Genomic DNA, 22859 nt, shown 5'->3' on the forward strand with positions numbered 1-22859 from the left:
AAAATGCACATGTGTGCTCACCATATAATGGAAATTAATCCTAATTAATTTACTTATCATTTAGAAACATTGTTTTCAGGTTTTATTGTCACCTGCACAGCAACACAATCAATTAATCTTTATATAGCGCCAATCACAACAAAGGTAATCTCAAGGCACTTTTCGTAGAGCAGGTCAAGACTATTTAATTTAAAGAGACTCAACTTTCCCACATGAGCAGGCACTTGGCGACAGCAGCAAGGAAAAACTCCCCTTTAACAAGAAGAAACCTCAGGCAGAACCGGGCTCTAGGTGGGTGGCCATCTGCCTTGACTGGTTGGGGTTGAGGGAGAGAGAGAAAAGGAGCAATAAAGAGAGAGAGTGGCACAGTGACAATCAACACTGAAAATAATAACTGCAGTCAAACACAGATGGCAACTTTGAAAGCTGTAAAATTTGGTATATAATATATATTTGGTAGAGGTTATAATAAAAGATATATTAATGCAAAGTCGGAATCAGAAAATTATTCTCACATGTTTTCAAGGTTGTAAAAATAGAAAGAAAAAAGATGCATAATTTCATTCAAAAGTTTGTTTTCAACCGTAAACACCCTTGCGTCTAATTCCGGATGTGACGTAACAGCTAAACAGCGACGGCTCATTTCTATTGGCTGATCCGGGAAATGAACGAACTTGACGATTTGTCTTTTTAAAAAAGCAAATGAACAGCAGGAGGGCCCCTCGTTACATGTGAGTACAAGCAGGAGTTTTTTCACATAAATCTTGCAGAAATGGCATTGAAAGTCAAATCTTTTATTGTATTGTTGACTGCTTGCTTTGTGTTATTTACGTATATACACCCATGGTTGTCTGTCGTTGGTAACTAGCTCAATGTAGTTGATAGCTAATAGCTAGTAATGTATAGCTATCACTACTAGCTACTAAAAGCTTCGTGTACATATTACGTTGGTGTGCTTTGTTCAGCGAAGAAAATACTATCTAAAAATAACGTTAACAACCGAATTTAATATTTACGTTTAGTTTTTTACCTAAGGACGATACAATCAGCATTAATTTAACGTTGCGTTTCCAAGAGCATTATTACTAAACCTAAACATACTAGGCTATTAACCACCATGTCTCCCACAAACAGTTCTCACTCTCAGAGGTGGGGTGCATCAGCAGGAGGAGAGTGGAGACAAAGGAACCTAGAGCAATGGCGAGGCCAAGGCAAACCACAGGTGAGAGAGGTAGAGGAGGTAAGGCCTGGGCAGCAGGGGAAGGAAAACGTGCCCAAGGGGATCTGCCAATCGATGTGCCCTGCTCGTGAGCTGCAGGAGCGGGAGTCACAGAACCGACTGCACCGCTTTGAGATTTTAGCAGGCACAGCAAGAGATCGGAGACCTAGGGGTGATGCCCTGCGTGCTGTCAAGGAGTATTCCAGACCAGCAGCGGGGAAAGATGCAACAAACCCCACTGAACTCCGTCCACCTGCTGTATTGCTGAAAACTGTGTGCTACCTTATTGATGACATTGCTGCCTCCCCTCGTCTGCATCCTTGGACTGAGGTTAGTGGCATTTACTACTACTAATACTATTTAACTCAAAGTTTTTACGATTGTTAAGTAGTTTCTTCACGAAAAAGGGTAACTCATACTGTATATCAATGGGATCACTCACTGAGAATTGAAATGTTTGGTGTTTTATTTTATTGTAACACACAGTTTGGCGGCACAGCTTGTAAACACACACACACACACACACACACACACACACACATAAACTTCCAAAACAATATAAATGTCCAGGAGCCTGTACTTGGAGACCTATCCTCTTAGAGTCGAGTACCAAAGAGTTAGAATAGATCTTTATTGTCATTGTCACAAGTACGAAATTTTAAGTTCCCAAATGACCATTTAGCAATTAATTAATATTTTACCTTTTAACAAAGTGCAATCATTCAGCATCAGGACACTTTTCTTTTTGAATATGTAACACAAGCAGTGTGTTATACCATACAAACATCACCTGTATTGCAGCTGAGGCTGACGAGCAGATGGCAACGACTTTCCATGACCAATGGCCATAGATTACTTAAATATCTTTTGCAGAAAGACTTAAGTGACACCAAAACTGAAGGATTCTGACATGGCTAGCTTGTTACCAGTGTAAGAGTGAGAAAATTGTAATATTGAAGTAGCAATCATTGCTGCATAAAAATAAAACCCTCCACAACATATATTCTTTAATCTTCCAGGTATACAGCTTTGTTTTTGATCGGTTGCGTGGTGTGAAGCAGGACATGATCATCCAGAGAGTGAGTGGGTCAGACTGTGTCGCCATTCTGGAGCGGACAGTACGTTTCCTCATTTATGCTTCTTATCGTCTTTGTGGTGAGCCCCTGCGGCTCTATGACCCACGCATCAACGACACACACCTCCAGGAGAACCTGAGCTGGCTGTTGGACTGCTACGCATCTGAAACAGGACCGCATCCCAACCAGGAGGAGTTTGAGACTCTTGGTCTGCTCTACAACTTAGGTTGGTGACTTTGTTTTAATAATTTATTACTTAAAATGTTTTGCATTGACATATTTACATGTATGTTGAAGCGTCATGAAATATGCCCAAATATCCAAAACTCCAGTGTTCTATAAACCAGCTTTTGGTGCAAAAAACTGATACTGCAGGATCTCTGTTTGTTGAGCAGTTGTGTTCATTGGTATTACATAGAGAATGAAGGATTTTGGAATTCTTCATATTTTTGTGTCTTCCGCTTTTCTCAGCTGATTCAGAACTGCTGCTTTTTCTCATCTCTCCCAGGTTCAACTCGTGCCATTCAACATGTTATAGAGCTCCCTGAGCGTCTTCGCAGCACTCCTGCCATAACACTGGCACTATCCATCAATCAGGCTTTTCTAGAGCGAAACCCTGTACGACTGCTCCGATTTGCCAAAAAGTTAAACTTCCTGCAGAGTTGTGCTCTGCACCGACACTTGGTGACATGTCGTAGAGATTTGCTGCTGATATACAGTCATGGATACAGCAGCAGAAACTGTCGTTTTCCCCTGGACAGACTGTCTCAACTCTTAGCCTTGGATGCCTCGCTCACAGCTCAACTCTGTCAGGTGTATGGAGTGGAAGTTAATCAAGACAATCATGTGGTCTTCTCCAAGGCTGCTTTCACTGAGCCTGAACAAGGGAAACTGCACTGTACACTATATCACAACATAGTGGCCGAAAAACAAAAAGACCTTACGATTGGGAATATTATTCATGGCTGTGCTTGAGACAAAAACTGAGTGAATAAATTATATAATAAACTATTTGTTCCCATACCTCCACAGTAGGCCACAGCTTTTACACAGCCTGTTCAAGGTGGGAATAATGTGCCATTATTCGCCTTGCCATTTTTATAAAGGGTGCAAACATGAAATGGGGAGGGGCATTATTGTTCCACCATTAAGCCAACAGTGGAGGTAGTTACATTGTCGGATTGACATCTGTGTGAAAGGGACAGCCTGCCTTGGCGGGACGACTGCACATAAGGTTCACTTGGGTTACACATCAAGCCTCTGATGTGTAACCCCAGCTATCTTAAATCACACACGGGCAGCATTATGCCAGCTTTGTTTGGTACAGTGTAAAACAGCAATGCCAGCATAAAGATAGGTCTTGTTTACGTCAGTACTGTAGGATCTCTGTATAAAGGGGTCAGTGAAACTGGCAGATAAAGTATTTTTCAAAGATATCTGTTCAGCAGGGCAGCTGTTGTGGTAAGTGTTGTCTTCTACTCACTTCACTCTGATGCTGCTTCATAGCACTGGAAGTTTAAGGGTCTTTTCCCTGAGTCGGGCAGGGAGTTCTCCTTGGCTGTCCGTACTAAATGTTTTACTGATAAAAATGCTTCATGTTCTGTGAGTTTTAAGGTCAGTGTTAGGGCCATTGTTGGGTTGTGCTGTCTGAAAGAGCCACTCAGGAAATAAGCATTCCCTCTTGGTTCTAAATGTTCTCTTTCATCCATACAGTCTTGTGTGGCCATGTACCTGGTGCCTTACCTACTTAAAGATGTGAATTACTTTTATATTGATACTATTTGAATGTTACATTAATGTCATACTGTGTTTGTTCTTCAGTATTTCGGGAAACCTGCTGTAAAACTGTAAACTGTGCAAAAGTGTTCATTTATTCAAACAAATGCAGTACCTCAGAACCCCATTTCAATAAATGATATCTAAACGAGAGATGTTTGGGCCTTTCATTTGAACCCTTTGGGGAGACTTTACTGCATCTGAGCTCTTTCACCACTTGAGGGCACCAGAGATCTGCATAAGGCATCATCGCACTCCAACAAGTAGGAAAATAAGTGACTACACTTTGGACAATTCTGCTTTTGTTAGTGTTTGTATTGTGTTGTATTTTTAGGTTGTGTTTTTCAACGTGGCAGTCTTGTGATGCCTCCCAAAGGGAAAGGAACTCCTAGTCGGTATATCTTTTGAAATATCAGCTGTATCAAAGGTATGTGAGCTGTGCAGGTAATTTAGTGATTTTAAACTGCAGGATCCGTGCTGTCCCTCTTTGAGAGGGTTAGTCATGCTCTCGCAGTGGAGACGTGAGATGAGGTATTGAAGTGAATGAAGCGCAGCCTGACGCCGATCGCCTCCTGACTCGATGCTGTAGGAGCGGAGAAAGATCGAGCAACTTTCAAAAGATCACCGGGAACGATCGGGGAAGCAAGAGTTGCGCGGATTTTTACATGTCAAACATTACTTTACAGTGACATTTCTGCGCGCTGAAGTGGGAGGACGCTTACAATTTGTAATGCTGAAATATGAGAGAACGGAACCGGGGCGGGTGAAGGCACATGGAAGAGGACTGTCCGTGTACTCTGGGCTCTAAAAGGGGAAAAAAAAACCTACGATTTGCTTGGAACTGGATTTTGCGAAGTGGGATGATTACAAAAAGTCGATCCTTGGTTCTGAACGAAACTCTGCACACCTACCACGCCAAGCAGCCTCCATGGATAGACTGAGAAGGCTATAGACACAGACTGTTAAAATTTCATTTAACTTTTGATCAGAGTTAGAAGATCCAGGCTCCTCAAGAGGATAGAGCCGATATCCAGGAGTATCTCGGTTACTGAGGCCAAAATGTTGCGGTTGTCTTTGACAGCCTTTAGTCTTTCATGGACTTTGTTCATCTGCAACGTGAGCAGAGGTTATGCACAAGAACGATTGTAAGTAGCTTGTGTTGCATGTGTTGTCTTTGAAGTGTAGTGCAATGCTTTATGCTCACCAGATCAATTTCCAATAGTCACAGTCAGGGAATTTACAAAACATTTAATGCAGCCACAGTGTTTCAAACGTGCGTAAATATGCACTCATTATCCAGTTTATGTGACCTGTGGTCATAGCACACATAGCCTTTTCATTAAGTCATGTGCAGCCAGAAACTTGACCATTGATTTGCTGCAGTAACGTGTGAAAACGAAGGGATTTATTGGCATTTCAGATAATGACATTGTATTATAATTTCAACATCTTGCCATTCATGTTTTTTCAGACAGTCACTGTGATGTTTACTGGTCCTGTGAGCTGGTAGCCTATATAAATAGGTATATTGAAAGGGAGCTTGCATTGCTGTTTATTGCCAATGAATATATATGCTATGTGTGTGTATATACATACACATAGCCTATAGTTTCTTGAGAGATTTCCCCATGCCCTTTAAGATAATTTACAATAGTATAGATAGATTCTTGGTTTGGCAATAGGTGCTTGTTTTATTCAGTTTACATCTCCAGAGCGAGAGGCAAAAGAGGTAAAATTGACTTCTTAGATACCATCAGTCAGGCTTACAGCTGCTTGAGGGCTTAATCCTGACCTTGAGAGCTGTGTTAATAGTAAGGAGTTGTAAACATTTCTACCCAAGTGTCCAGGAGGGAGGGAAGGAGGGAGGATAGTGCAGCCCAATCTAGAGCATAAACAAAAAAATACTTGCAAATGCAGGCTTGATTTATAAAAGATAGCTTAAATAATTCTCAAGTATAACAACTCATCTAAGGGCAAAAATCAAAAGCCTCAGAAGAAAAAAAGGAAAAAAACTTGGTTGAACTAAAAACCTACAAATGAGAGCACAAATCGTTCTCAGGCACTGAACAGCTCCCAGCTTGGGACAAAAGTTGGGCAAAAACAATGAGAACTTGAGTACATCAAGCCATGTGACTGAAATAAGCACGGTCTCCACCGCCTGATCCAGGCTCATCCAAGAGCTGGTTAAACTCACTGTAGATCAAACGCACAGAGTCAATTTCCTCGTATTATCTTCCTTTTCCCCAAGCCTTATTTTCCAGGGGATTTTCTCATGACTTTCTCTCTCAGGAACTGCACTTGCCTCTGGCTGTAATGCTGTAGTGCTGTAATGCCAACCACCTGATCCTTCTCTCAGGCATGCAATTGGGATATGTGCTGGGGGCTTTGCTCACTCCTAATTTGTGTGATATTCAGTTAAGGGAGTGAGAAGGCCTATTTGCCTTAAGAATTAAAGCTGGAGTGGCTGGGTGAGGACTAAAATGGTCAAACAAGAACATACTATGCCCAACAAATATCTTATTAGCTGCCACATGTGGGTGGTTTAACTGATTTGTGGGTTTGGACTGGGTCAAACACAGCACATCTTTTGGTAGTCACATATAAGCTGTTTGTTTGGTTGCATTTTGCCAGGTGGCCCCAGTGGGAGACACACCCCTAAGAGACCACACTCTACCAATTTCCGCTAACAAGAGCAGCTTTTTGTTACCTGAAAGAGATAGCTTTTTGCGCCAGATGTCATATATATATATATATATATTTTCATCCAAATAAAACTTGAATCAGTCCTTTTTTTCCCACCCAGACAGTTTTATAAGCATCAAAGAATGACCTTTGCTCCATGACCTCAGTGACAGGCTCCTTCCCTCAATTAAATGTCAGAGGGACTGTGTGGAATCTCAGTTGTTATTTTTCAAAAACAGACGCCAAGGATCTGTCAGAGGTACCAGACCACCCAAAGAAAAACACTAGAGCACAAAGCTGATTGGCCAACAGGTACCGTGTCCCTGGTAACCACGCAATTAAACTTGATCTCGCCGAACAAATCCATGTGGAATGTCACCGTTTGTGCGCTTGTTTTATTATCCTCATTTATTATTGTTTTATTTATACGTGCATGTGTGTGTATTTGTACAGGTCAGTGAGAAACAGAGAAATGTGAGTTCACACTTAATTTACCTATTGGATTTGTTGCAAACATCTTGCCACAATAAATCAAAGTGAGGAATAGTAAGTGATATTAGTCCTAGGATGCCCCTAAAACTGAACAATACATGTGTGTTTATTTGCAGCTTGTATTTACCCCTTCCCTCTTCCACCACTCCTCCTTCTCTAACCTCTGACATCTCCTTTTATCACCTCTCCCTCTTTTTTTCCCACCTCTCTCTTCTGCCTTATCTGTGTCCTGTGTCTTCTTTCCCTTCCACCCTCCATCACCATCACTCTTCCTCCTCTCTCTGTCTCTCATCATCCCTCTTTCTCCATCATCTCCTGCTCTCCTTTCAGGGGTTATTTGGTCGCCGCTCCATCCGTATTTCGGGCGGGAGTAGAGGAGAGCGTGAGCGTCACCATCTTCAATGCAAAAGCAGAAACACGCGTCCAGGTGCAGCTGTCGGTGAAGGGACAGGCAGTCGCCCACAGCCATGGCTCAGTGCTCGGTGAGAACACATTCTGAAGCTAGGGTTACACTGGCACAATTTGCACTACTTTTGCAGAGAAAACTTGCACTAACAGGTTGTGCTATGAGATACCTCCTTTGTGTGATTTATTCAAAGGATGTTCAGATCACACAGGAAGGCAGGCAGGCACACACGCACACAGAACACACACAGTGTAAGCCTGGTTGACCTCTGCCTCGACTGTGAGCTCCTGACCAGCTATGGTTTTCATAGACATTATCTTTGATTGGAGGCATCAGTTCAGCCCAACCCACTGGCCACGCAGTGTATACAGTGTGTGATTTGTTTGACAGCACCATTAATAGATGGTGCAAGCTCTGCCTCAGAGTGGCATGGAGACCGGTTGCAGCTGGATTTCCTGCGAACCCAGGGTGAAAACCTCCAAGCAAATGTAGCCACAGTCTACCAGTACTCATATCTACTGTATATTCATAGCATTTTTACAGGTGATACTGATTTGTTTGAACTGAAAAAACACACACAGTAAATATCTCATTGTTTTTATTTTAGACAAAGGCACCATCAAACTGAAGGTGAGTCTAATGGCACGTGTTTGCGTTTGTTTCCTCAGCAGTGTCCCACATGCATGCTGCTTTCCAGAGATGTTTAAAATGCATGGTGCTGTTTAGCGGTGACAGCTGCACAGTAGTGAGAGCCCCCTTGTCCGTTTGTGCACATTCCTCAGGCAACATGCAAATCAACACTAACATTATTTGTAATGCAACATCTGTCTCTGCTCATTCATTGGGAATAAGGTAACAGCCCCGATATAATATGCAACAGCTGTTGACGTGCATGTATGGTCCGCCGCCCCCGAAGGCTGGAATAGATCAATCTAGTATGCACGACTCGATTCTTCCCCTCTGTCTCTCCCTCTCTCTCTCTCCCCCGCTTGCTCTCCCCTCTCTGTAACCTCCACCCTCATTCTCGTGAAATACAGTCATGTGTAGTGTGCTGTGTTATAGCTTGGCATCTTGCTCTGGAGTTTAAATGTAGTGCTTTTGTTATGCTGTAGCTTTTGTTCCCTAAAAAAATATTTAAAATGTCGAATCTAGGTGAATAATTTCTTGATTTAAGAGTTCAATCCTTCCCCCACTGACCTAATTTACTTAGAGCCCTGATCCTTCTTGTGTTTGCGTGTGTTTATGTGTGTGTGTGTATGCCACCAGGTTCCCTCTGGGCTGAGAGGTCAGGCCCATCTGAAGGTGTGGGGGAACCGTCACCTCACAGAAGGAGGCTACATCTTCCATAACTACACCACCGTCACCCTGGAGAGCAAGGGCACAGCTGTGTTCATCCAGACTGACAAGCCCGTCTACAAACCCAAACATAAAGGTTCCCTCATAGTGCACCTGGTAGTTAATCAGATAATCACTGCACAGAAATGCAGAGAATTGAGGCTCATGTTAGGGGTTTTGTAGTTAAAGTAGGAGTCGATCAATGGGAATATGTTAAAAGATGTTGATGCTGGTTGATGCTGGTTTGGAATTGAAGGACCAAGATAGAAATAAGTCGTGATTATATGATATTGATTAGTTATATGCTTATCCTGAGTGGGATATAGCATTTAATCCATCAAATTAAATCAGTTAAATGAATTAATTGATCCAACAACGTTTGGTTTAATGTGGCAGACATTTATTTATTCTAACAGATCTACCAGATAATGCATGAAAGGTTTTCTTGTTGGAAGGATATAAACCTGATGCATTTGACAACGTTGTGTTTCTTTTTCTGTCTTCAGTACTCATCAACATCTACACAGTCACCCCCGACCTGAGACCAGTTAATGACAAGGTAATGTGAATTTTGATGTGAATTCCTCCAACACATGCACCTAAAATAATGCAAATTTTACTAAACAACACTAGCAAACAAATAATAAATAATGCTTAGTTTAAATGAATATAGGGAAATAGGAAATCTCTAATGTCACCTGTATCTCAGTTTTGCAAAAAGTACAAATTCTAATTTCTGCTGCCATGACAAATGTCCACAGATATCTGTTTCTGTGACTCTGGCAATATATAACAACATGCATAATATTTAGTGCGAACATGCTCCTTCCCTAATTGGTTGGAATTAAGAGGAGAAACCTAGTCTGCCAGAGTGCAGAGAAATGTACAGTTACCTGTTTACAGAAGCTGAGCTAGAGTCATTTCTGTTGGAATGTTAGCAATGGCTCCAAATATACTGTGCAACTGTGCAGACAGGAGGTTTATTGATGTTTGCAGCTATAAAGATCCGCTGCTAGTAAAGGGCAGTACTCACTTTCACAGATGGATGATTGTTGGATAAGGATGGAGTGGGGTGAAATGCTGGGAAGAGGCACAGGATCCTCTGTAGTTACAGTTTTTACATCTTGTACTTCATCTTTCTCTTTTAAAATTTTTTTTTTTTCAGATTGAGGCCTATGTTTTGGTGAGTGGAGTCTGGTGGGACCACCCAGGGTTGGCAGAGCCACATCCGGGAGGGGACAGTGGCAATTTTAGTTCCCAGCCTGGTCGGAGATTACAGAGCTAAAGTCAGGGAAGCTCACCTAGATAACAGGGTGCTCTGTGGAACACTGCAGGGATAAACAACATGAAAGGAGCTTCTTTCTCTTCTCTTTTCTTCTCTTCTCTTCTCTTCTCTTCTCTTCTCTTCTCTTCTCTTCTCTTCTCTTCTCTTCTCTTCTCTTCTCTTCTCTTCTCTTCTCTTCTCTTCCTCTCCTTATCAGTTATCCTTCAAATCCCCCACCCCCACACACACACTGTATCTCCCTCTCCCATAGTCGCTGACCTTGCTCATTTACTGTCTCTCTTCCCAAATCCTGAGACATTTGAAGGGCAAATAACATGCTTCATAAGCAGCTCTGGGAAGCCCATGCATGACTTAATGACAAGCACATAAATGACTTTTTTACTACTCTCTTACCTGCAGCCAATGTATCACCTGAGGAAAAGTTGTAAAAGTATTTTGACAGTTCAAGGACCTAACCCAACAATTACAATATCTGACATAAACATTGTGTCCTGACAATATCCAAATTAGTGATTAAACCGTTTCTTATATCTTTATTTTATTTTTCAGGATCCAAGAGGATCCAGGATGGTCCAGTGGAAGAGCCTAAAATCTATCTGCTGTGGTGAGCACTCTTCAGTGCAGAAGCCTGTGACTTTACATTTCATTGCAATGATAGCGAATCAGATAGTACTTTTTACTGAAGTGGAAGGTTTTCTACCATTTTGGATTTATAATTTGAAGACTGCAGATTGAATTCACTATTGAAAATGTTTAGAGTTTGCTAAATAGCTGGTTCACTTTTACATAAGTCAATTCTGCATTGTAATTGTCATATAAGGCGTCTATATGGTAAATAACTGTCAAGCACGCAGGCATTCTAATGTGTTAACCAGATTCCTCTCTCTCTCTTACAGGGGTTGTAAACATGAGTTTCCCTCTGTCTGACCAGCCTGTGTTTGGAGAGTGGTTTATTTTTGTGGAGGTGCAGGGCCACACCTATAACAAGTCGTTTGAAGTGCAGAAATACGGTAAGGACCTGTATGTACAAGAGATTTCTTTGCACAATGGTTAACAGCATTGTTTATTAAGACTCTACTACTACTGTTTTACTCTGTTGTCCTGTAGTTGTTCAGGGTGTTTTTTTTATTATATTATATTATTATTATTATAATATTATTATATTATGTATTTTCTTGTGCTATGTTTAGTGTTTAAGTTTTTTGTATGTTTACTTTGTAGAGCAAACTTTGATAAACTTCATATAATGTTTCAGAATTTAATTTCACTTGATTCTAAAAGGCATTTTCAGAGACAGCTAAACAGTAAACACTCGTATTATCTTTTAGAAGATACTCTTTAGTATAATATTTTATGCATCACCAGCATGACAGAAACAAGGAGCATACAAGATAATATAGTACAACAAACAACCTGCACCAAGGAAGTATCATTTATAACTAAAGTAATATTATTTTTCCTTCCTCACAGTGATGCCCAAATTTGAGCTGGTTATTGATCCACCACGATACATCCGTGACCTAAACTCATGCGAACAGGCCACTGTCAGGGCGAGGTAAGAAAACCCCTTTGGCTCACCATCTTTAGAAACTGGTACATTCCAAGGGAAGCTCTGTTTTATTACAGTCATCATGATGTTCCTTCATACTCTGACCTTGGCTGCCATGTAAATGTAGAGCTTTATATTTACATGTAGTGTAGCAGTCTAATAGGTCTTAATATTATCTACAATATGAAAACAATGTATTTTCCATTGAATCTCTCGCACACTTTCAGCACTGTGTTTATTAAAGATAGAATGTTTTAGTTATGGACCTTCTTCAGGCATCCAGTCCAAGAGGTTCATGACTGAGATGGGTTTTTTTATAAACGCAGTGCTGATGGTGGCAGAATTCAACTTTTTCTTTCACACAGTTTAATTTTTCCACATACCCTTTACCAGATGCGCATTATGTTAATCCCTGAATTGTTGGACAGGTACACCTTTGGAAAACCAGTAACAGGGAAATTGACAGTGAATATGACTGTGAATGGAGTGGGTTACTACCGTCATGAGGTGGGGCATCCTGTGATTAAAACCATGGAGGTCAGTTTCTTTGATTATATTTTATTGTTTGTTAATGCTCCTGTTTATGACATTAGTAGAGATTCTAAGGCTGGTATTGAAACAAGATTGTTTATTGATTGTGTCTGAATTGTTTGTCAGGACTGAAATTATTTTGTCAACCCTTAAATTACAATTATTATCATACGATATGTATAACTGTTATAACTGTTATTATCGACGATCCCGACTCTGCACCAGAATTACATTTTATGCGTAATTATACCAAATCGCTTCTCTGCTGTTTTCAGATCAAAGGCTCTGCAAACTTCAGCCTGTGTGTCAAGGACATGATGCCTGTGGATGTTGCTGATCACTTCAGAGGCACAGTGAGCATTTGGGCATCAGTGACAAGCATAGATGGAAGTAGGCAAACCACATTCGACGATTCAACACCCGTCCATAAACAGCTCATCGACATAAAGTACTCCAAGGACACACGCAAACAGTTCAAGCCTGGTCTGCCTTACAAAGGGAAGGTAAGACAGAGAAAAGCTGCTTTTGACACTATAAACAAAAGTGTACAATTACGTACTAAAGAGAACATAAACGGCTTTAACATTTATAAACTGATTGCTAAATGTGCAGTAAATTAGGACATTATCGATTAACCTGAACATTATTGACCCACCTTGTTGTTCTTTTTTACTCTTTGTAAACACTCTCTTTAGATTGAGGTGACATACCCTGATGGCAGCTTAGCTGATGGGGTGAGGGTGCGCGTTAAGGCAGAGTTGACCCCCAAGGACAATGTTTATACCACTGAACTGGTCTCCAAGAACGGCCAGGCCACCTTTGAGATTCCTTCCATCCCAACTGCAGCCCAGTATGTCTGGCTAGAGGTCAGTGGCAGTACTGAGTAGTATTATGTGATATAAACATTTTAAACCTGATGTGATGGGTAAGGGATTTGAATCATTTGTTTGAGTTGAAATTTGAAGTAAATCATATAAACACTGTGAATTTTGTTTTCCTGGCATAGACCAAAGTCACATCAATTGAAGGAAAGACAGTAAGGGACCAGTACCTGCCCAGCTACCTGTCTATCAGTAGCTGGTACTCTCCCAGTAGGTGTCACATCCAGATCCAGAGCCCCAGCACCCCATTCCAGGTTGGTATTGCCGTCTTTTAAGGTTTAATTTCCTGGCAAAGTACTCTGGAGTTGCTGGTGTTTTATTGAACATTTAGTTGCATCAGGTTCTGACCCAATTTTGAACCATTAAAAATGTTACACACACACAATGTTATAGTATCATTCCTAATAGGATCATGACAGTGTATTCATATATTTCTGTGGGAATAGGTTGGCCAAGAGGCAGAAGTGGCTCTTAAATCCACCTGTCCCTGTAACTTCACACTGCACTATGAGGTGGCATCCAGGGGAAACATCATTCTCTCAGGCCAGCAGTCAGCCAATCTAACAGCCTCACACCGAGGAAAAAGGGCCACAGTCACCTTTGACAAGAATGTTCATACCACTAACCTGCCTCCCTCTGCCTCTGGTAAGTACATGGATCCATTTCCTGTTATAACAGTTCCACCAACATCTTTATCTGCTGGATTGTAATAGGATAGCAATGTTAAGAAAACAAATCCTTGGATAAACATATTCTTTGCTTCTTCTAAGGTGCCTGTTAATGTGTTTTTGCTCTCAGCACCATGTGCTAGAGTTTAAAATATTTGAACATCATGTTTTAAGAGGTTTTTCCGTAGTTAAATCTTCATGGAGATAATGTCACCTCCCTTTGCCCTCACGTCATGCTCTATGTGTTGCAGGCTCCTCCCCTCAGGCTGAGATGGACAGCTGTGTGTCTTATCTACGTTTCCCTGTTAGCCACAGCATGGCACCCCTCAGCCGTCTGCTTGTCTACTACGTGAGGGAAAACGGCGAGGGCGTCACAGACAGTCTGCAAATCCCTATCCAGCCCGACTTTGAAAACCAGGTCTGCATTATCTTGAAACATAAGGAAAGCTTCACTGCTTCTTGCTGCCCACCGGTTTACTTCACACAGAAGGGCTTTGTAATGACAATGATTCACAAATCAGAGTTATTCAAAACACTTTAACACTACAGTGGGAAAAGAATGGAGAAAAAATAACTTAATTTATCCTGAGAAAAATGTTTTATCGCACATTTAGATATATAAACTGATCATATCTGGCCTAAGTTCATTGCTCAATAAGGGATGTTGTTGGATATAAAATAGTGAATTGTGTCATCATAAAAATAACTTCATTATGTAATATTTATTAAAAACTTTGAGAAAAGTGCGCACTTTGTGTATACCTTTTGGAGCTGAGCCCATGCACCAGCTCTGTCCACAGTGTAATGCCTGTAAACAAACAGCTGTGTTGGCCTGGGAGAGCTCCCCAGTTCCTGCCTGCATTAGGTGGAGTTAACTCCCTGAAGTATTTACAGCTCCCTGGTATGCCATTACAACACTCTGCCTGTGTGTGTGTGTGTGTGTGTGTGTGTGTGTGTGTGTGTGTGTGTGTGTGTGTGTGTGTGTGTGTGTGTGTGTGTGTGTGTGTGTGTGTGTGTGAGTGTGAGTGTGCAAGTGCGTGTGCGTGTGTGTGAGTGTTGGGGGAGGGGGTTGTGAGGGCATGATGAGACAGAGGCCATGTGGGCCGCAGGCAGATGAGTGGGGTCGTGACAGGAGAGGATGACAGGTTACGGAGTGGTGAAAGGAGGGCAGCGGAACCGATTAACAGGGCTAATTTGTGAAAAATAGTTTTGACGTGTGAAAGTTTACAGCCGACTCTCACCATCCCTCCTCTTTCAAAGGCTGTAGTTTTCCATTCTCTGTCCTGATGTTTCCCACCATACCTTATTACTTAACCACAAAAGATTGTCATTCTGTTACTATTCTGATGCCACAAGCCAGCCATCAGCCCATCAGGCAACACAGCCAGCTAGTGCTGAAACAATCAGTAAATGAATTACTGATTATTAGATCAACCAAAAATGAATCAACTAAAGTGTATTGTTAATGTCATTTATCAGGAAAACATTTGCTGTTTCCAACTTGTCAAATATAAGAATATGTTGATTTTCTCTTTTTCATAGCATTGTATTTTAAGTGATTCAAAATGTTGGTACAACGAAACATGCGCAATATCTCATCTCATTACATTCATCTTTAGGAGATTGTGTTTGTAATTTTTCACTATTTTCAGACCAGACAAATGAAAAACCAAAATAGCTGTCAGTAAAAGCCTTACTGACAGCTGTCAAGTCAATGTACAATATTGTGAGCTAGACAGTTTGTTGTATAAATGCATGCTGGTCATTTTTTCTTTTTTGGTATGTAAATCAAATATTGCAATGTTTTTCTATCTCATATTGTTTGGATTGCAGGTGTCTGTTTCTTTGTCAACTAATGAGTCCATGCCAGGGGACCCCGTGACCCTGCACGTCCGAGGAGAGAGGGGCTCTTGTGTTTGTGTGGCCACTGTGGATAAGAGTCTTTACCTGTTAAAGCCTGATTTCCAGCTTAGTCCAGACAAGGTCGGTCCTTAGTTTATAGTGGTATAAATGTGACAAGTTACAGTAATCTTTTATTGAACCTAATTATTGTTTTTCTTCAATGAAGTGAAACTAAACTGTCATTCAAGTTATGTAGTTTAATTTTTGTAGTGGAAAATCCAACTTCCTATATCTGTCTCATTGCATATATATTTCTTATCTGCCTAATCTAAATAGGAATGAATTTATGTTTTATGTAATTTTGAATACAGGTGTTAGAGCAGTGAATCTAAGGGCAAGTATCACATCATTCTTTCTAGCTTTATATGTAACTTGGAGCTGTGTTTGTGTGCTTGCATGAATGTTTTTCCTTGGCACAGGTGTTTAAAGAGCTGGCAGACTTTGATGTGTCAGATGCGTTTGGTATTCCTAAAGATGACGGACACTTCTGGTGGCCAGGGCTGTCATCAAAGAGACGCAGGCGGTCCTCTGTGTTTCCATGGCACTGGGACATCACCAAGGACGCACGCTTTGCTTTCACAGTGAGAACTCACATTTGGTTAATGAGCTTGCAATGATGGCACAGGACCAAAAAATAATTATCTTGGTGTGTGTATGTTTTTATTTCTCTGTATGTTTAACACAGGAAACAGGGCTGGTTGTTATGACAGATATGGTGAGTTTAAACCACCGGCAGAGTGGAGGGATGTACACAGACGAGGCCGTTCCTGCTTTTCAGCCCCACACGTCAACCTTAGTGGCTGCCATGCACTCTCGCTCTACGACCAGGTACAGGACCCGCTATAGAGATGTTGAAGGCAGTCTCTGACATCAATTAACTCTGAGATGCCTACAAATGACACTGTTGTACTGTTTTAACTGTGGTGTGGCTCATAGAACAGTTTTCTTAACATGATATTAAGTATATACAGACTAAAAGCTCATTCATAATTTTTATTAAGTTACTAAAACAAATCAATTGCCTTTTTTTGTGTTACAATGTGCTCCCTGACCATAAAGGCACTCTGTATTTAAAATTATTACTTATTCCAGTCTGCTTAATGCTGTACTGGCAGAAAACAAGTCAATGATGAAAATTTACTGTGATCTCTGACTGGACCACACAGTTATACCGGCATGTACTTTTCTGAAAACAATGAATTTAAAAGCAGAGCCATGAGAGAGCAATAACTACTTCAAAATCCCCCCAAATTATATTCTAGTAATACACATTGCAGTATTTGTCATGCTCGGGTTAAATGAGGTCTCCAAAAGGAGAAAAGGGCAAGCAGGGAAAAACAAAAGAAAATAGTTTTGTTGGTTCGGCCATATTGTAGGCCTACATTCCTTAATGCCACAAATACCACTCATTCTAGTGATGAACATTAAACACATGATGTGACTGAAGAGAATGTCGGCGTGGGATTCAGAAAAATACATTTTCCAATTATGGTGTTGTTTTATTGTGAGCAGCTGAAGTATTTTATTGATGTCAGCTTGTGTTTTGGTTGCAGAGCAGAGAAGCGTAGGCGTACATTTTTCCCAGAGACTTGGGTGTGGCACTGCCTCAATGTCAGGTATTTAAATCTTATCTTCATAAATATTGCATGAGTGTGTATATGAAATGTCTAGGAGAGAAGCAAACATGAAGAAATCTGGAAGACTGAGAGAGACAAATAGAAACAATAAGAAAAGGAGGTATGAAGAGAATCTTTTAGGTATGTAGAAGAAGAATGGTGACAGTGAAAAGTTCAAGAGAAGATAGAAAGTGGGGATAAGAGAAGAGTGCTGTAACAGAAAGAGTGAAGATAAGAGCTGAAAGGAGAGAAGGGGGGAAAGGTGCGACTTGGATCTGTATGCAAGAAAACTACAGCAGCATTTCCCCCCTCAGGGTGTGAATGTGCCTCATTTAAATTGGCCAATCTTGGAACGGACTGTCACTTTCTCAACAGCTCCTTCCATTCATTTTCAGCCAATATAAATGAACTGCCCATAGATTTCCATATGCTTGATTCATTTGGAAGGGACTTCAGCTTTGCCTAATTTCCTGTGAAGTCCAAAGCTCTGATTTCCCCTAGTCTATTAAAGTGGATTTTGGGCAACTTTGATCAAAAGAAGGGCGTACATGCAGTTTTTCAAGTTTATTATGCCCTGTGACAGTTTGCCAAGACCAACATTAAATAAGTCTTGCCAATAATGATCTCAGCCCATTTCTTTCAAAGAAACAGATTGGGTCAACACCTGACTGTCCCTCACACCTATCCAGTTTAGAGTTGGTGCAGCTGTTGGTGTTGACACAGGTGTGACTAACATAAAAGTAATCTGCAGTGTTTCATCAAGCCCTTCCTTGTAGTCTGTGGCTTTTTATTGCCTGTGTTTATGCTTAAATCTCTTTACTTTACTGTCCAGCAAAGTTTGCCACTCAAGTTGTATCTCAACTGACTGTATGTCACTGACAGCGCCGAAACCGGGGAAGCTGAGCTGCGACTGGACGTCCCCGATTCGATCACCACGTGGGTCGCAGAGGCAGTTGGCCTATCTGAAGAGAAGGGGCTGGGTTTAGCAAAGAGAGCAGAGCTTCGCACCTTCAAGCCCTTCTTTGTTGATTTTACGTTACCCTACAGCTTAATCAGAGGGGAGCAAACCAAAGTTCCCCTTACTGTCTACAACTACCTGCCGACCTGCTCTGAGGTAAGATGAATGACAGCGCATATGGACAGGAAGCAAACATGTTACTTTTCTACAGTGCAGTAAATATGCATTAACAAACAAACTTTACACAGGTCAACAGTCATATTCACTGAAGACTGTAAAAGTGGCATTAATTTTGGCAGTGTTTTTTCATTTTTTAACCAATTAACTCCATATTTTATGCATTTTTCATTACTGTTGACCCTTTTCCAAAGTAAACTACATGTTCTCAGATAGATTACATTCCATGTATTTCAAAATGGAATGAAAATGATTACTTAAATGCTGAAAGGAGGTAATCAATCACAATAAGCATTTTGTTACTATTTTGTTGTAAGATGCATAGATGAAACTGTAAGAAATCAAAATGACTGTTATTATCAACTCCACAGCACAGAGGAGGGTTTGATTTTGACCTGGTCACAGTCATTCTTTTCATGAAGTCCATGTTTGCCAGTTTGGTTTTCAAACAAGATAATTTGTTAGTGTAACATTAACTGTTGCATGTCACTAACATTTACATACTGTCCAGGAGTCCATCACCAAGTAGAGTCATGAAAAGCTCTTCGCACAGTTTTAGTTTTAGTATTATCACATGGATATAACTTTGACATATGTGACTGTGTAGTTCAGTTGTGTTGCTGCCAGCTCCATTGTTGATGTTTTTTGTTGCTGTATCAGTAAATGTGGTTGGGTGAGGCACTTATGATGTGCAGGTCACATCTGGCATGATAGCATCAAACTCAGTCTGTGATATGATATTATATAGTGTGATATTAGACTGGAAATCAGAACGGAAACTTTTAAGTATATTTATTTGTATAGCCCTTTTCATACACTGGTTGTAACTCAAGGTGCTGTACACATAAGAAAAAAAGAATAATACAATTAAAAAATACATACAAAATAAGAAAATAATACATTAAGACACATGTTGATAAGACATTAAAGTACACTTGCATTTAGCATTCCAAAATAGGTTTGCTGCCAAAACATTGTGACCAATAAGTCAAGCTTTGTTTTGGGTTAACTGTAGGCAGGTATAGGCCCAGAGGTGCTGAGACATGGGGAATGGTGGCCAAAGAAAGCTCAGGTTTCTATTGTGTGGATATGTGATTAGCCCAGAGGTATGTTTCTAGTGTTCACTTTGAAGAGCCCTCTCTGCTCCATCTTGGCCTTAAATGGGTCCATCCTGCGCTCCACAGAGATGACATCATGATGTTTGCAGATGAGCCTGTTAAATGGCTTGTGCGTGCGCTGCCCTGATGTCATGTTAGGTGAATATGCAAACCAGCATAGCCCATCCTTTGATGTCCACCCCAGCAACATGTGATTCCTATATTTTCTGCTCAGTTATTTACGACTTGTGGCATGTGGATGAATAACAGTTAAAAGATCCCACAGCATTACAGAGCCCTCTGCGAAAATTGGACGATGAGTGGAACTTAATCCTTCAGGGAGCTTGAGAAGCATGAGTCAGTCAGCATGAAAAATTCACAATGTGATTTAAAAATTCTCCCTCGCTTGTAGAGCATTGAGGAGAACACGCTATATGAGGGAGGGGCGTGGTTGGCAGAAATGATGTCATTGTAGCCTGTCAAAAGAGATCAATGGCCTCTGATTTGTCTCCTCTCCTCTCCTCTCCTCTCCTCCCTCCTCTCCTTTTACAGGTTCATGTTAAAGTCTCAGTTCCAAAGGGCATCAAGTTTGTTGGCCATCCTGGAAAGCACCATCTTACCAGAAAGAAGTGTGTTGCTCCTGGAGAGGCTACACCCACATCAATTGTTTTGTCTTTCACCGAACTGGGTTCTGCAAACATTACAGGTACACATGCAGCACAACCACATGCCTAACTTCCTTATTGTTTGATTCCTTTAATAACACTTGCCATTTTGATATTTTGAATACTATGTTGACTGGGTGGCAGCAAAGTTTTATTCTTCATAAATGATTTTTCAATTAGGAAATAAAGCAACTTCATATTTATGCAATGCCATGATTATAAATTACTGTATGAATTCAGGATGAATTATTTTATGTTCCACAGTTCTCGTCACATGTCCAGAAAGAAAGATGTGGAACAGCCTTTATTGTGAAAGAATGAGTCATGTTTTGATGCTCATATAAACGATGCAGATTATTTTGTTCTGGATCATGGAAATAGCATCATTTGAATTCTTAAGTGGCATGGCACTTCAAAACAATAACAGCCTTTCACCAGGACACCCAGCCCTCCTCAGTGCGATGCCTTACAAAAAGCCAAGCCTTTGACTTAAGAGAGTTCTGCTGGCCAAGGAGCTGGGCTGTGTGTGATCTGGTCACCCACCCTGAGTTACAAACAGTCCCCTCCAGAGCGCATGTGAGAACAAAGCTGGTCAGCAGTGGGGGAGCAACCAGAGCTGTGCTGTGACACTCAGTGGCATGTTGATGAGTTTGCAGGTCACTGGCGGTCAATGGGCCCCCCATGGCCCCACTCCTAGTCCCCTGGCCCCTTGTATTTCCCTCTCAGTACACACACACAAAGAGACGCCACTGGCACACAGCCACATTTCCAATGTGTTCCCCGTAGGCAAGAGAACTGGGAGTCCTCTTACAGGCATGTTTTATCCTGTGTAATGTATGTTATGAGAGATGCCCGCAAATTACATCAGAGATGTGCCTTATCTGGGTATTAGTGATTTTTTACTTCATAAACACATGTTGATGTTTTCATCAAATCCCATGACAGTTTGCCCCTAAACCCCACCATAAAGAGTGATTTAGAAGTACTTCAGTAGGATAAGCCTCAATTTCAAGACTGGCAAAGGTCAAAACAGTATCATCCAGCAGTTACACGCTGCAAGGTCTCTAAGAAGTACTTTGTAATGATAATTATAAACAATTTGAAGTGTATAAACTACCAAGTAACTCTAGATACATTTTAAGGGCTCAGGCTTATAGGACACAGCTGCCCATGAGCTTTTTGGCAACCAGGACAGTCATGTCCTCTGTCAGCCCGTGCTTCAAACTGATAAGTGTAGTAGCATCACGTGGACAATTACACAAACGTAAATTTCTTCTTAGTGGATTTTGTATTGTGATAGATCTTGTGGTTTGACAAAAATGGAAGAGGGAAGACTTATTATGTTCTCTGCTGCCCCAATAGCCCGTGCCATTGCCTACAGTGAACCAGGCTGCTGCTCAGATGTTCTGCAGCCAGGCAAAATAGGAAATGACGTGGATGAAAAAAGGACCCCAACTGGCCTTGACTATGTTCGTAGGACAGTCCTGGTGGAGGTAAGAATGTTGATTAATGTCACTTGATAGGGAAGACTTCCCTCTCACATTATATATTGCATTTATTAACATTGGATTAGAATTACACTGAGATGATAAATCAGATCTTTTTATTTCCTTAAATGAACCCACTTTTCATTATTCTTTCTGTTTTCCTGTGACTCTCTGATTTTCCTTGCAGCCAGAAGGCCTTCCCAGAGAATACACATACAGTGTCTTCTTCTGTCCCAATGGTCAGTGCAGATATATTTTCTTAATATTATATCTATATGTTGCTATATGCTATATCCTGTCACTTTTTAAATTATAAATCAAAAAAAAAAACGTTTTAGACTTATACATAATCTTCATACTAGTACACAAACTTCACTTAATCCAAGTGCCTGACGGTATTTTGTATTCTCATTGTCAGAGAGGATCCACATTTCTACCCCCAACAAGTATGAGTATCAATATGTGAAAAAGCCTGCCAAGATGAACCAGTTCCAGGTGGCAGTGAAGACCCACAACGATGCCCATTTTGCCCTCTCTGCCAGCCCGCATGACAGTGCAGAGATGCTCGAGATTGTACTTGGGGGTAGGCAGAACACTCGCTCCTGGATCTCTTTGGGCAAGATGGGTGATCCACTGGTTAGTGCCTCCACGCCGGGCATCCTTTCATGGGATGAGTTCCGCAGCTTCTGGATTAGTTGGAAGGGAGGAGTGGTACAGGTAAGAAGAAAAGAGAATGAGTCTTCAGCAATGTTAATTAAGAAGATGTCTAAGGCTTGAGACAACTGATACAGAAGATATACTGTAGTTTTGAAATATGAAGCTGCAGTGAATGCTTATTTTTCCAACACTGAGGCTGCAGTGGGTCAGGGTTTGAATCAATATATTGATTGGTTTGGCACACAGAAAGAAAGAAAGACAGAAAGAAAGAAATGTCCTGCACTGACAATGGCAACAGATTTGTGTTCTGATCATGAGTGGATGCTCTGACACCAAGAGGACAGAGTGAAAAAGACTCAGCAGGCCACAGGGTCTGTGTGTTAGGGCGACTGGCGCCACA

General features: G+C 41.1%; 2 protein-coding genes across 2 annotated transcripts in view; both read left to right on the forward strand.

The window, feature by feature from the left end:
- Nucleotides 1-682: 682 nt before the first annotated feature.
- On the forward strand, nt 683-4224 carry sac3d1 (SAC3 domain containing 1). The gene is made up of 4 exons (XM_062424440.1): nt 683-731; nt 1135-1549; nt 2239-2521; nt 2804-4224. Exons 1-4 carry the CDS (start codon nt 703-705, stop codon nt 3268-3270), a joined length of 1194 nt encoding a protein of 397 aa, XP_062280424.1. The 5' UTR covers nt 683-702; the 3' UTR covers nt 3271-4224.
- A 906-nt stretch (nt 4225-5130) lies between these two features.
- The window catches only part of cpamd8 (C3 and PZP like alpha-2-macroglobulin domain containing 8), a 41685-nt gene continuing 23956 nt past the window's right edge, over nt 5131-22859 (forward strand). The window contains exons 1-24 of the mRNA XM_062423753.1: nt 5131-5216; nt 7576-7727; nt 8259-8281; nt 8918-9083; nt 9493-9545; nt 10152-10169; nt 10821-10875; nt 11168-11281; nt 11742-11826; nt 12249-12357; nt 12627-12854; nt 13047-13217; nt 13358-13486; nt 13679-13877; nt 14152-14318; nt 15734-15883; nt 16222-16383; nt 16488-16630; nt 17356-17418; nt 18301-18532; nt 20203-20356; nt 21678-21808; nt 21990-22041; nt 22221-22519. Of these exons, the coding sequence (XP_062279737.1) occupies nt 5131-5216; nt 7576-7727; nt 8259-8281; nt 8918-9083; nt 9493-9545; nt 10152-10169; nt 10821-10875; nt 11168-11281; nt 11742-11826; nt 12249-12357; nt 12627-12854; nt 13047-13217; nt 13358-13486; nt 13679-13877; nt 14152-14318; nt 15734-15883; nt 16222-16383; nt 16488-16630; nt 17356-17418; nt 18301-18532; nt 20203-20356; nt 21678-21808; nt 21990-22041; nt 22221-22519 (3141 nt within the window). The remainder of the gene's footprint in view (nt 5217-7575; nt 7728-8258; nt 8282-8917; nt 9084-9492; nt 9546-10151; nt 10170-10820; nt 10876-11167; nt 11282-11741; nt 11827-12248; nt 12358-12626; nt 12855-13046; nt 13218-13357; nt 13487-13678; nt 13878-14151; nt 14319-15733; nt 15884-16221; nt 16384-16487; nt 16631-17355; nt 17419-18300; nt 18533-20202; nt 20357-21677; nt 21809-21989; nt 22042-22220; nt 22520-22859) is intronic.

The sequence above is a fragment of the Scomber scombrus genome, chromosome 8, assembly GCF_963691925.1.
Source record: "Scomber scombrus chromosome 8, fScoSco1.1, whole genome shotgun sequence".
NCBI lineage: Eukaryota > Metazoa > Chordata > Actinopteri > Scombriformes > Scombridae > Scomber > Scomber scombrus.

What these genes read in the sequence shown, in the direction of transcription:
- sac3d1 (XM_062424440.1), top strand. Translation starts at nt 703, where the DNA reads ATGAACAGCAGGAGGGCCCCTCGTTACAT. An exon ending in AGGAGGGCCCCTCGTTACAT is followed by an intron (nt 732 to 1,134) that starts GTGAGTACAAGC and finishes TCCCACAAACAG; the next exon opens with TTCTCACTCTCAGAGGTGGG. An exon ending in TGGTCTGCTCTACAACTTAG is followed by an intron (nt 2,522 to 2,803) that starts GTTGGTGACTTT and finishes CATCTCTCCCAG; the next exon opens with GTTCAACTCGTGCCATTCAA.